The 13,765-nt window shown below is 42.4% G+C and overlaps 1 protein-coding gene across 2 annotated transcripts in view; it reads right to left on the minus strand.

Moving 5' to 3' along the window:
* Positions 1-13,765, minus strand: part of SOAT1 (sterol O-acyltransferase 1) — a 49,264-nt gene continuing 35,499 nt past the window's right edge. For both annotated transcript variants that reach the window (XM_005290772.4, XM_005290773.4), the window contains exons 9-16: positions 12,892-12,973; positions 12,047-12,092; positions 10,150-10,279; positions 9,502-9,599; positions 8,746-8,844; positions 7,518-7,653; positions 6,394-6,539; positions 1-4,034 (exon numbers count right to left, since the gene is read on the minus strand). In XM_005290772.4, the coding sequence (XP_005290829.2) occupies positions 3,978-4,034; positions 6,394-6,539; positions 7,518-7,653; positions 8,746-8,844; positions 9,502-9,599; positions 10,150-10,279; positions 12,047-12,092; positions 12,892-12,973 (794 nt within the window). In that variant the 3' untranslated portion in view covers positions 1-3,977. The remainder of the gene's footprint in view (positions 4,035-6,393; positions 6,540-7,517; positions 7,654-8,745; positions 8,845-9,501; positions 9,600-10,149; positions 10,280-12,046; positions 12,093-12,891; positions 12,974-13,765) is intronic.

The following is a 13,765-nucleotide window of genomic DNA, read 5'->3' on the forward strand; positions in this document are numbered from 1 at the left end:
TTTCCTAGATAGCAAAATATATTTTGACTGCTGAAATACAGTAAATTATATAAACCGCGTTTCTGCATGACAGAACATTTTACAGGTTAATACATTGCAGACAGTAACAGAATCACATCTCCCACCACAGGCATCTCTTGGCAGCTATTCCAGCCTCAATAACACTAGAGGTTGTCCATACCACTCACAGGTAGAGTGCACTTTAGTTTCTTCTACTCAGTGGTATTTTACACTTAATTCTTTCTGCCACCCACTCTTTCCGACTAAAGAGATTAGAATCTGTCTGCTCCAGGAAGGAGACTAGTAGGGTTGTCGACTACTCTTAACAGCAAAGACACCAGTGCACTGGGTAGAGACTTGCAGGTATCCTGCTGACTAGATGCATAACCCTGAGACATCTGAAAAGAATGCATGCTCTCTCAGAGGGCACATTTAAACCATTCCCTCCTTCCAGCTCATTTACATTCAAAGATTCAAGCCAAATGATTCACGTTCCATTAATAGGTTGATACTGCCTCTTCCCATCCCAGGTACCCTGCCTCAAATCACTGATTTCTTCACAGCAAGTAAAAATAATTAGGCTTATTTTGATAATCCTTATTGAACAGTGTACAGTTTTAAGAGATCAAAGGCAGGATTTCTTTCAATTCTAAAGCCATCTTCACGCAGGAAGCTAGATAGCTTGATGGGTTTTTTTAAAAGCAGCAAAAAGGACACATTAGGTATGAAGATTCTGTATGAATCTACAGTTCTCTTACAAGGACAAATATACAATACCCTTGTGAACTATTACATATTTCATATGTGCAAGAAACTGGGTACAAAAATCTCACCACATTAATACTGATTTCTGTGATGTTACTGAGCAGTAAGTTGAGTTGTATTGGCAGGCATTCCAAAATGGAAGCTTCCCATTTCATGGATGGTTAAGAGATAGTGGAAGTAAGCTTCACAATTTTACAAAGAACACTTAATATGTGTATACAGTAAGAATTCAAATAGGTTGTTAGTGTTAAGTGGCCAAATCACTGGCCAGACCACCACACTGCTAGCTCTGGGATTCTATGGCCTACAAAAAACAAACAAAAAAACCTCTTCAAATGAACAGGGTAATATCTTCAATTCCCATTTAGCCCAGCAATGTACAATAATTTTGCTAGAAAGTCTAAGGCCTTAAGTATTTCCCCAAGGCAATCATGAAAACTGAATTTCAAGCTGATATCAAATCTCACTAAATAAGTCAACAAATAGCAAAAATGGTCAGTAGCGTACTTGTTAATGCTCTCTAAAGGCATGGTTTCAGATGACTTGACCTATAAGGTAAGAACTGAATGTGTCAAGAAAAAAAGGCCAGTTACAGCAATTGAACATGCCTGTATAATGACTGGCTTCTGCTTGCAATATTTTAATCCTTTGGCTCCAAGCATTGAGGTTATTGACATAGTAACGCTCAAGATTCTACATTATAGGTAAACTGGCACCAGAGAGTTATACCTAGAGTCCTACTAGTAGGCAGAGAAGACTCAAAATACAATTCTTCCTTCTTTTGAGAACACTGAGACACAGTAGCAGGAATCAGACATAGGCTTCAAGAAACCCAAGCCTCTAATCCATCATACCCCAGGGGAGTGCAAGGATTTCCATACATAAACAGTACATTGCATTTTAAGAACTATGATTAAAGTGTACTGACTTCAATTCATCTCAGATGGAAGAGAAGTGCTACTATCTGACCACAAAGCTATTTTTAAAAAGGACACTATCAGGTTAAAAATAATCTCTTAAAATTATTTTACTAGCACCACATTTTTTTTTTTAAAAAGGTCTAATTTACTTTCCATTATTACTGTTCAAGCTCAACTAGTGGAAGTAAAAAACCAACAAACAGAGTAAAGTTTCTAATGATTTTCACCTCCAGGCTCTTATATACTAGCACAAATGTCCTATGTTTGGGGGCACACATTTGTTAAACTCTTTCTACTAAAATTTAAAAAAAAATCATGAAAACAATTAAGAGTTTTTATATTTAGTACAAGCTTTCATTGAATTAAAAAAAAATCCACCCTATACATTCAAAACCTGAATTTGTCAGGGATTTGACCTGGTTGTGTCCTTTTAATGAGAGCAGGAGACCTACCTATTAGACAGAAACTGAAAACTAAGATAAAAATACTTAAAATCAAAATAGTTGGCTCTGATGAAGGTATGTTTTAACTCAGGTTCGAAAATAGCTTTCCCAACACAGTTGAACAGAGTCCCATTGTCAGCACTGGTAGCCATGCCTGGGCACAGGATCAACTCGCCACTCAGAAAAATGCCATTAAAAAACATTTGAGTAACTGTGAAATTACAGTACTTAATGAAACCCAAGTTGTTCTCTATCACTCAGCTCCTTCCTGCAATGGAAGTTGTAATTACTGTAGGATACAGTTCAATTGTGTCCCTGATGTGCATCACTTAAATGAATAAATGCCATTCAGATAAACAGGAGTTATATGGTTAGTTTCTGAACTAATTTGTAACCTAGAGTGCAGAACTGACATCTCCATATAGAAAGGGAAGCAGACAGTAACTGGAAGGGAACTTCAATGAGATACAATCATGTGCAACTGCTGTGGTAAAGAGAATATTCCCAGTTTGAATATCCATTTATCAGTCTCTCTCTCCTTGTAGCAGTGCAATGGTCCCCTCTCCCTCCCAAAGCAGGGCATGAACTTTTCCTGACTCCATATATTTTTGATGCAACAGTCCAAAGGAGATGTGGCTTTCCATTGTAAAAGTAGTGATTTAGAGTGATGGGGGGCGTGGGGGGGAAGGCTTTGATTCATCCCCTTATTTCCAACTGCTTTTGTGTCAGGAAGCCATTATGGAGCATCTTGTCAACATGTGGCAAGATTAACGGGCATTGTATACAGTGGAGCCATTTGAATGAGAATACAAATCACTGAAATCAATGGGATTTTTTCAAACTGCTCCATAATACTCAATGCATACTAACATGCAGAATAGTAAGTGCACATGCACAGTAACAACTTTTGACTTTAATTTGACAGTTTTGTATCCCCCTAAGATAATTGATTAGTCTAGGGGCTACAGGGAGGGAAGTTGTCAGAAAAAGCAAACTCCTACTGCTCATAGTCACATGAGCTTCAGAGCACAATAGGAAAAAGCCAAGGGGCAGAAGAGCTGTAGTTGGAATTCTGACAGCCAAAGAGGTCAGGCTCTTGTGATTTAGAGGCCAATCTTGAGCTTTTTTAGTATAATAAAAGTTTTTGGTTTTTTAAGAATGTATGCACTCAGGGCCCTACTTTTGAGTATAGCAAATATCTTCATATAGCCAGTAGCAACTGATCATTCACTGCAACCACAGAAAGAAAAAGTCTTCAGCATTAAAAATTAACTTTCCCCAGCCCATTTTCAATCCCTATGTACTGTCTGTGGAAAGTAATTCCAGACAGAGGACATAGAAAGCCATCCACCAATACTTGGACTATGATGCAAAGACATGTTGCTCTGTCACATAATACTACCATAGCAACAAGGAGGGTTCCAAAGAGCATACAAATTCTGTAGACGTCTCCAGTTACCGAAGGAGGAAACAACTCTGAAGGAATGTCTAAGAAACAGATGAACAGAGGCTACCGCTGAGCTCTACTTAGTCTGACCAGACGATCTACTGTCTGGATGAAGAGTAGCAAAATTCCAATGGACATGACCTTCATCTCAGTGTTTCATAACTGACATGGGAATGACTGACTAGAGCGGTGTGCAATGAGAGCTACCTGGACGCCTGCTGCAGTCCACTTCAACTGGGCTGCCTCAGTAAAGTTACAAAAACAGTTTATCTCCAATAATCAGGAGGCACAACTTCCCTTAAAAAAGATTTGAAGTGAATTATGTCATTGGTCCCTGTCCTTGGAGGAGCACAGGCTGATCTTCAGATACGGGAGGTAAGATGAAAGCTGGGTTTAATGGTTTTAAATCTGAATATGACAATCCCAGGAACGTGGTTTCACATAGTCCAGGAACGTGGGCTAGAAGACAATAGAAGAGAGGCAGCATGTTAGTCATGGACATGTCGTGGTGGACATTATTGTACTGTCTATTGAAGTCAAGTAACCTTTTCTGTTCGCACTCCCCTTAAAGGAAAAGCCAGCAACACCACACATTCTCACATCTGAGTCATGGAGGCCATGACTGATTCTGACAGCAGGGTGGAGGCCAGACATTTTTTCAGGTAAACATGAGTGTCTAGTCCAGGGGTCAGCAACCTCTGGCATGCGGCTCGCCAATGGGGAGCGGTGGGAAGCTGCGGCCAGCACATCCCTCACCCGCGCCGCTTCCCACAGCCCCCATCGGCCAGTGGGAGCTGCAATCGGCCGAACCTGCTGACGCGGCAGGTAAACAAACTGGCCCGGCCCGCCAGGGTGCTTACCCTGGCAAGCCGTGTGCCAGAGGTTGCCGACCCCTGGTCTAGTCTATTGCCATTGCAAAAATCTATTCATCGGTCTTCAAAGACAGATCTAAAACAGCAGCTGATCATTTCATGCCAGGAGTCAGTTCTGGGTGATAGCTACCACTACAGGAAATGAATACAAAAACTGCAGAGACGACATATTTGTAATGGGGTGGGGGGAAGTGGGGGGGGGGGGGAGGGAAGAGAGAAACCAGTGTTCCCTCTCATTTTTTACATCCATGCACAGAATGAATTTTGTTATGTGCACCAATATGGAGGTGATGTGTGACACATCACCTTCATATTGGTGAACATAACAAAATTCATGTGGTGGGGGTAGGGCCGAGGGGTTCGGAGTGTGGGAAGGGGCTCAGGGCTGGGGCAGAGGGTTGGAGTGTGGGGGGGCATGAGGGCTCTGGCTGGGGATGCGGGCTTGAGGTGGGGCTGGGGATGAGGGGTTTGGGGTGCGGGAGGGGGCTCAGGCCTGGGCAGAGGGTTGGGTGCAGGGGATGAGGGCTCTGGCTAGGGGTGAAGGCTCTGGGGTGGGGCCAGGGCTGAGGGGTTCAGGACGGGGGCTCAGGGCTGAGGCAGAGGGTTGGGGTGCAGGCTTTGGGGTTGGGCCAGGGATGAGGGTTTGGGGGTTCAGGCTGCCCAGGGGCTGCAGTGGAGGGAGAGAGAGAAAAAACTCCCTCCAGCTCTCTCTCACTATAGCAGCTCGGGGCAGGGGGAGAGGTGCCTCTCCCGGCTGTGGCAACTCCGGCAGTCCTGGGCCGGGCCAAGGGAGAGGCGCCTCTCCCCCAGTCCCAGCAAGTCCAGGGCAGGTCCATGTTGCGGCCAGCAGGGAGGGGCGCCTCTTCCCCAGCAGGTCCGTGCTGGGGGAGAGGCATCTCTCCCCGCTGCAGCCCTGAGCCCCTGCATGGGGCTTAATAGGCAGCTGCGCAGCTTAGAGGGAACTTAGGACCAGACCTTGAATTCTGAGCCCACTTAGAATGGGCTTCAGGTAAAACCTTGCTGAATAGGTTTGAATGCCTTTTCAAGGTGCTGTGCAAGACAGGTTGAGCTATCAAGACTACTCAAACACTGAAGGGTTTGTGTTTAGGAGCGAAGTTGTCTATGTTTGACTTTATAACCATGTTTCTATTTTCCCTATTTTACAACTGCCACTGCTGAAGGCAAGGGGAAATTCCCTACAGACCCAACCAACGCAAAAACCACAACAACCCACAAGACAAAAATCCCCACCCCAAAACACAAAAACAAAACAAAAAACCAAAATCCCACAACTGTTTCTCCTCATCCTGGAGGCTGAGCATGCTGCCCCCCCTGCACTGTAATACTAGTACATATTGCCTGAACGGATTAAAGTGCTCTGAGTTTAAAGGACATAAGCCCACTACTTGAAAACTGACAGTCAGGGTGAAATAAAATGTACTGTTTAAACTTCTTTAAAGAAGTGACCCTACAAAGTAAAACTGAAAACGTGTGTATGTGTGGAGGGGGAGGGAGAGGGGGAGGGGGAGAGATGGTGAACAATGGGCAGTAAAATACTAGATCCTTGAGTTTTTGTCAGCCAGAGACCTTCTCTAATTTCTGTTAGTAGAGTCAGCCCTTCTCCAAAATGATCTCAAAGGTCAGTAATCATGTAAGAGTTATGTCTCAAATTTTGTACTATTCTGGAGTTTTTGTTATTGGGCTCATGTCATAAGTTTAAAAACAGTAAGAGTGAAATAGAAACCAACTTCTTTACATCATCACCCCCATTTTCCAGATTATGCCACATCAGTCCATTCCTGCTCTCCTCTACCATATTAGAATTTCTCGCCCTTTTCCCCATAAGGCTGACTCTCACTAATCTTTTGTCCTTTACACAAGCCAGGCTTGTCCCTTCTCATTGTCTGTACACTTAGTTATTCCAGAATCAAAGGTTAATCACTCACATTTTTCAGGGGGCAATACTGATGTGCATACCACTCCTGACTGTAAAGGCAAATTATGACACCCTGGCCCAGGAAGAGAGAGGTCCACATGATCACATTCCAAATGGGCCCTTTCCGACGGTCATTAAGAATGAAGTTGAAAACCACTGGAAGAGGAAATAGAAAGTCATCAAGGTGCGCTATTCAGGACATCTGCAAGCTCAGGTTTTAACCCACATTAAGAGTCAATAAGTCTCACATTCTCCTTTCATTTCCACTAAATTAGTTTGATCATCGGTCTGCTTTCCATCTCCACTGTATTGATGGCACATTATGGGAAAAGTCCATACAGCACAGGAAAGCATGCTCATTATCTTCTTTCACAAGTGATATGTATCACGTTGGCAGGTTTATTCCCTACAAGATTACCAGGTCCATCTGGCAGCCTCAGTTTAGAACGGGAGTGGTAGTGTGCTACAGCAGAGGAGTGAAGAACACTGGCAGAGCAGGGGGTGGGAGGCAGCTGTGAACATCTGCACTGTACCTGCTCCGTAACAATTACCACCCACAAAGTAAACACTTTTGCACTCATGCTCCCACAAAAAGAGGCAGGGGAAAGGGAAGATGCCATCCTCCAACTCAATGCTGGAAGGCTACACCTATACACATCAGTCACTGTAGCAAGATAAAAACTGAGCAACTACTCCCTCAGGCTATGGCTTTAAAAATAAAAATATTGGCTACTAGGCAGAAGTGTGGTAACTCATCCTTGAGGGGCTGGCTAAAGGGAAAAGTTATGTTATTATAACTTCACTGCCCAATTTTATATACATTAACTTGGTATGTTTTATATACATGGGAATATGTATATGGCTAGTTGTATAGCAATACAATTTCCCTCACCCTTATATTCCTTGCCTCCTTGGACCCCAATCCTGAAAACACATAAGTAACTCTTTAATGTGACTCCTTGGACACATGTGTTTGCAGGATTTGGTTCTCCAGCTGGAACTCTTCTACAGGAAACATTTCTGCAAGTGTTTGAATAGCAACTAGCCCAACAGAGCCTCATCACCATTTTAGTCTCTGGACTTTACTCCAGCTGTATATTTTATTTTTTACCAAATGCTTTCCTGGTGACTTACTTCCAAAGCACATGAAGAGGCAGAAGAGGACTGGATAAAAATAACCAAAGCAGACTCCCAGGACATACTCGTGTACGGCAGCTGAGACAGCAAAGACAGACAGCATAGCAGCAGCTTTGAACTTCTTACCAAAGAACTGGTGATGGGAAGAGGGGTGGGGGGAAGATATCAAATACAGAGCTGTTCTGTTATACTTTATTCTATTTTACACTGGAGGTTAATACATTTAAAGTAATTTTAATGGACTAGTTAGAGTCTGCCCCTGCTATGCACGAGGAGCTTTAAAATGCCATATACATTACAGATTCCTTAGATTAAGGAAAGTGTCTATTCTTTGGGGGATTTTTACTCTGCTTCTCATTTCCTGAGAATGCACATGAAATATAAAAACACACCAACGCTCATCTATTCAAATAACATATTACCATGCCAGAATATAACAGTTCTGTGAACCAACATACTATTAGGTTCTGTTGTTACCTTTCATTAAAGCGTTAGATTAGGCCACAGTCCTGCACTTTATGCATGTGAGTAGATCAGTAAACTCAATGGTTCTCCTAACATGCATAAGTGGCTGCCCATACCAAGACACTGAATTTGGTCATTCACATCCCTGAATGCACTATGAAGCAGCGTTTCACAATCAGGTTACTAGTTTGTCTATAGTTAAATTTTTAACCTAAGTCTCCCCCCCCTCCCATCCTGCAGGAAAGGCTTTGTGATCTCCCCCTCAAAGGTCAGCAGATCACCAGTTTGTCAGTCACTGACTCTTTTTGTTAGTCATCGGATCAATCAAAAAGCAAGGCCTTTTTGCACCTCTACAGGATAAGATATTGGCTTCCGTAAAATTGGCATAGAAATAGGGAGGAGCTTTTACTGAACATTCATTTATTCACAACAATTTACAAAGTTCTAATATGGATTCCATTCCTACACCACTACATTAATTCACACTTCACCACATTTTCCTCCTTTGTCATCCTCTTCAGTGATTTCTGCATAATTGCAGAAATAACCTTGTTGGATGAAAGCTATTCCAGGGCGCTTCTCCACATCAGTGCCCTTCCAAAGCCAATGAGGACTCTAGCAATGCAAACTACTACTTATTTTCTCACGAGGAATGGTGTTAGCTCCCCTCTTACACCCACCCCCTTACGTTTTTAGAAAAAGATGCCATAGTGTTTCAAAGAGAGGTAAAGAATGAGGACCAAGTCTGCTTGCTGCTCACCCACAGAAAGTCCCTGTAAGCGTAGTAATACAGCCAGTCATGTACCACCACATTCCATGTTCGGTAATAGTTTGCATACGATGTGGAGTTCCACCAATCCTGAAACACACACAGTTAAAGGGGAGAAGAGGGCACATAGTTGGCGTTAGTGACAGGTCTTCCATTAACTCTTTTTTGAAAACTAAGTTTGAAAATGTTTGAGGAGACTAGTTGTTCTAGCCACACAATCTATCATCCCAGTTAATTTAACAAGTTGCATTGCAAGATTTCACAGGTTATGGCATTTGTAGCATCTTTATCTTTCAGGGGTATGACAGTTACTCCAATAACCGAGTTCTATGGAACTGCAGTGGTCAAACAGAATGAAAAATTTAAGTTATGGTCATGCTAATGAAAAGATTTGACAGTTCTGGTGGCTGAACAGTCCTGTTTACTCACAGAGACGTAATACAGGCATTGGCAGCCCAAGTTTCCTCCACAATACCCAACTGGGATGCCTCAATCCTGATCTAGGGGGACTTTGGAGAAGGAAGTTCCCCTACAATGAACATCAGTAGCATTTCTGCTGCTAGGATGTCTCATGCAGCAGAGCTTTCTGAAGTTCTTTTCCTCTCCTGACCCTATTTCATTTGGAGAAAGCAATTCTAGGAACTTCATAAAACTAAAATCATTTCATTTGGGGTTGATTAACAAAGATAGCATCTGAGGAGAACAGCAGCAACATCTACAGACATTGCAGAAGAAAGACCTTGTTACCTTGTAGAACATTCTGTCTGCAAAGCGCAGCATCTCAGCAAATGCATTAAGCCAGCAGTGAAGGAATGCAAAGAAGACCAAGAAGAGAATCAGAACACCTGGGGATACAGAACAAAAAACACCCAGACTCATTTCACAACATCTGTTGTTTACTCATCTGTGACCAGGGATACATAAACACAGCCATCAAACTGTATCTGCTGCAAACAGGTTTAACAGGAGGAACCAGATTTTGTATTACTCAATCTATAACTATCATTTTTAAAGGGTACCTCACCACACAAGACACACAAAGGTTGCTCTATGGTGCAGAGACTGTTGACAAAGGAGCCAGAATTAAAATTTGAAGTTCTGTTTGAATCTCTCGTGCCCTCAAGCTATAATATCTCATTGCTGAACTTTCATGGAGAAAGTCTTATTTAACAACAGAACAGCAAGTTATCTTCTTAGTTATCACAGGATAGGTGCACTGCAGGGCAACCATATCTGCTATAGTGACCAATTCTCCCCTCCCTATGAAAAAACACCCATCTCACATAAATCCTGTGAGCAGGAGTTTGGCACCTTCTCTTAACCCTCCTTTTACAAGTCTAGCCTGGGTGGGAAATGGAGGAAGGTTGTAATGTTGCACAGCCACCTGGGTCTCACCTGGCAGGATGGAATTGAAAATGCAGAGGACCAGCCCTCGCAGATTGAAGGGTTCCTGACTTATGTTCCGAAATGGAGGGATGCAGAGTCGCACAAAGATGTAGTAGGCATAAAAAAGCGAACCAATCACCTGCAGCACAAGAGCAGTCACACTCCATAAGAAAAATTAATGCACAAGTAAAACTTGTAACATCGCAACTCTCTGCAGAAGGGAGAGAAACAATGGCACCACCCCGAACTTGGCACCACCCACAGACTTTTGGGATTAGAGACAATATTAATGAAACTCCCACAATATTCTAATTTTTTATTTTCAATTAATGTTGGAGCATTGTTCCCAGATAACTGATGTGGTAACGTCAGTGCATTGTCACTGTTCTGCCAGAGTAGCTTTATAAATTTCTCCAAGTCCACCTATTGATGTGGCAGCTCTGAGCAGTTCTAATACAGTGCTAGCAGATGATGAAGCTGAGTAGTTTTATGCCGATGCCCAAAATACAAGTGAGAAATCTCACAATTTGGATCTAACCAAGACATTGAGACAGAGCTGAGCACACATTATATATTATGATCTTTACTTCATATATATTATAATCTTCATTTCTCTTCCATCTGAGAAGATTTACAACAGGCCAGGCCATTCAAAAACCTGGTTTTGGTTCATCAGGCGACTCCCAATTCAAAGTTTTAAGACAGGGAAGTTCTGTCAATACAGTAATTTGACTGGATGAACACCCTGACTCACTTTATAATTGGCTTTTCAGCTCACCTAAGCCCCATTATAAATGCACATACCGTACCGCAACTAGAGTACACGTTTTTTCACCCCTTTCCTTCCACATCAAGAACAGCCTATCAAGAGGGAGCTGGGCCCCTTTGTTAGTGCCATTTAGATGCAAAGAAGGATTCCTTGTGAAGTGGCAGAATTCCAGGTCACACCACGCTGAGGGTCCAATAAAACTTGACCTGGAAGTTTCTTTGGACTACAGCAAGAAACAATGAACTGTGCTCATTGAAGCACATGGGGCAAAGGACGCAGTTTGTCACTGCCCCCACAAACGTACACACACTGCCTTCCCAAACTCACAAAATCTTGATCAGTGCTAGGTTTAGAGAAAAAGTGAGGTGAGAATACAGAAGTGTAAGTGTCCTCTGCACCAATCTCAGTTGAACTAACTAACTAAAAGTTATTTACTTTGATAAGGTATGGCCATTCAAATGATAAAACAAGTAACAAAGTTTAATGTTCAGATAAGCATCCAAAAGCTTGGCTTGAACTATCAAAACCTCAAGTCTTCAAAAGAGAGCTGGAGATCAAGAGATATACTGGCACTTGTGTTTCTTTCTGGAGCACTTGAAGTGGTAAACCACCTTTTCCAAAAAGGGTGTGGTTCAAAACTAAGGCAAAGGCTCAGATCAATTCTTTGTTGTGCCAGGTAATTAGCCCTTCTCTAGTATCCACAGTATATTGGTAAAATGCATACTGGTGTTTCTATTGCCCTCTGCATCAATATAAAAGCCAATGGTCGAGAATCAAAGCTAAGGAAAAGTCAATCCCTAACTGAAATTATGACAGAATTTCATCAGAGGGTGGATAAAATATCGAGTCAACTCACTGAAGGAGGCAACTAGTAGAAATATTTTTTTCTTAAAAATGAGTTAGACGAGTATCTGACAAAATATTTCAGGGTACAAATATTAATATAATAGCAGGGATCAGAGAGTTTTCTTTTCTTAAATCACTAGAAGGGCTTCTGTATTTTTCCGGTGAAGCTGATTGCTGAATAATTCACATAAGCTGAGGCCTCAAGCAGGAAGTGCCCGACAATTCCATTTGATAGAGTCTGAGAATTCTCTGGACATGTATTAAGATGATCAAAAATTAAACTAGACTCACCTGTGCAAACTTGGTAGCTACATAACCCCATCTTATCATGGGATTCCTACAAAGAGAAAGAGCACAATGTTACATCTAACAAACTCTTCCTTTGGAGAAGCAAGGATTTCACCCAGTACAACTGTATTCTGTAACCATCCCATCCCTTGAGCACAGAACTAAATTAAAGTTTAAATTAGAGGTTTAGTCTGTGGAATATTGATGGTCTATAGAAAGCTCATGGGTCCTCCTTATTGCCAGCTGTAAAGTGCATTAAGACAGCAAAATATATTACTTTCTCATGTAAGAAATTGCTGTAGTTGCCATAGACATATGCAATCACATAAGGAGATGGTAGTCTGAATGACTGTGAATGGGAGAAGGTTAGTCTACTAGACAGTGCCACTAAAATGGGCCCCATACTATGAAAGTTTGAGAACTCCTGGGCTAAGTGTATTTAAGAAGTATCTGTAGTTCCTTCTCAAATCCAAGAGATGGAGCTGCTTAACAACTCCATATTATGGCAGATACTCAAATTTAACTAAAATCTAAGGGACTAGTCTTCACAGTTCCCTTTCTTTCTAAAGACATTCAGCATCTGGTTGTTTCATTCCTAGATCTAACTCTAGACAGTTTTTCAGAAAAGCTCCTAAAATACCTAGAGATTGGTTAGCAGAGGGCAGGTCCGAGTCAAGTCATTGGGGTGCTATTTCCAGCCCTGCCAGTAGTTTGGCATAGGACCTGCAGAAACTCACCTTATCTCTCTGTACCTCAGTAAAGTGGGGGTAGTTCCCACTTTGGAGTCATTAAACATCAGCTCAGACTTCTAGAATACTACATAAAGATATCAGTGTTGCTGACATTACCTCGGATAGTTGTCCCTGTAGATGAGGGTGGGAGCGAAGAGGAAGTACAGATACTGGGTAACTTGGGGAACTGGGACGGTGCCTGAAAGAGCAAAAGAGTATTTGGTAGTGAAGCATTCAGCACACTGAAGGCATGGTGCTTCCCTCACTAGCCTTCTGCCTACTTAACCTAGGCCTCCTCACTAGCCATCACCCTGAAGACTTTAGTAAAGGAGGCAGAATCCTTAGATTGCCAGAAAAAGAACAGAGGGAAAACAGATTAGTAATTAGCAGGAATTCTGCTTGGGACATGTAGTTCAGAGAAACCAGCGCAGCCACTCGGTGCACAATGTTGTTAAATTGGCAGTCATTACACACAGTCACATTTTTAAAGGAGTTATTGCCGGTGTGTCATGATTACTGATATCATGTGTACCTCAGGGCCAGAATGTCGGCAGACCAAGTCCTACACCAACATCTGGGCTCTTATTCCATGCTAACTTTACTGTGCAGTTCTAGATGGGCTACTGCCCTCTTAGAGGTGCTGTCCTTTGGATTGAAGCATTACACCGAAGTCCCCTCTACCATTTCTTGTGGATGTCCCAGTGGTAGCAAGATCCCCCGGCACTAAAAGCACGTAGAAAACCCCTAGATGTCTTGGTCAACTTACTGTCTCTCTAAAACTAGTTCTAATTCTACTTCTTTGTAATAACTCAGTCACCCTGGGTGAAAGTCACTTCTATGCAGAGGGCCACCACAGAGCCCAGGCACCTCTCTAGCCACATTAAAGACTCACTTACATCTGAGACTATAAATGGTGCACAGAAGTCTTCGGCTGACCATATGTATATGGGTGAATTTCACCCCTAGAGGAAGGAGGACTCAGGAAGCGAAG

The sequence above is a fragment of the Chrysemys picta genome, chromosome 8 (assembly GCF_011386835.1).
Source record: "Chrysemys picta bellii isolate R12L10 chromosome 8, ASM1138683v2, whole genome shotgun sequence".
NCBI lineage: Eukaryota > Metazoa > Chordata > Testudines > Emydidae > Chrysemys > Chrysemys picta.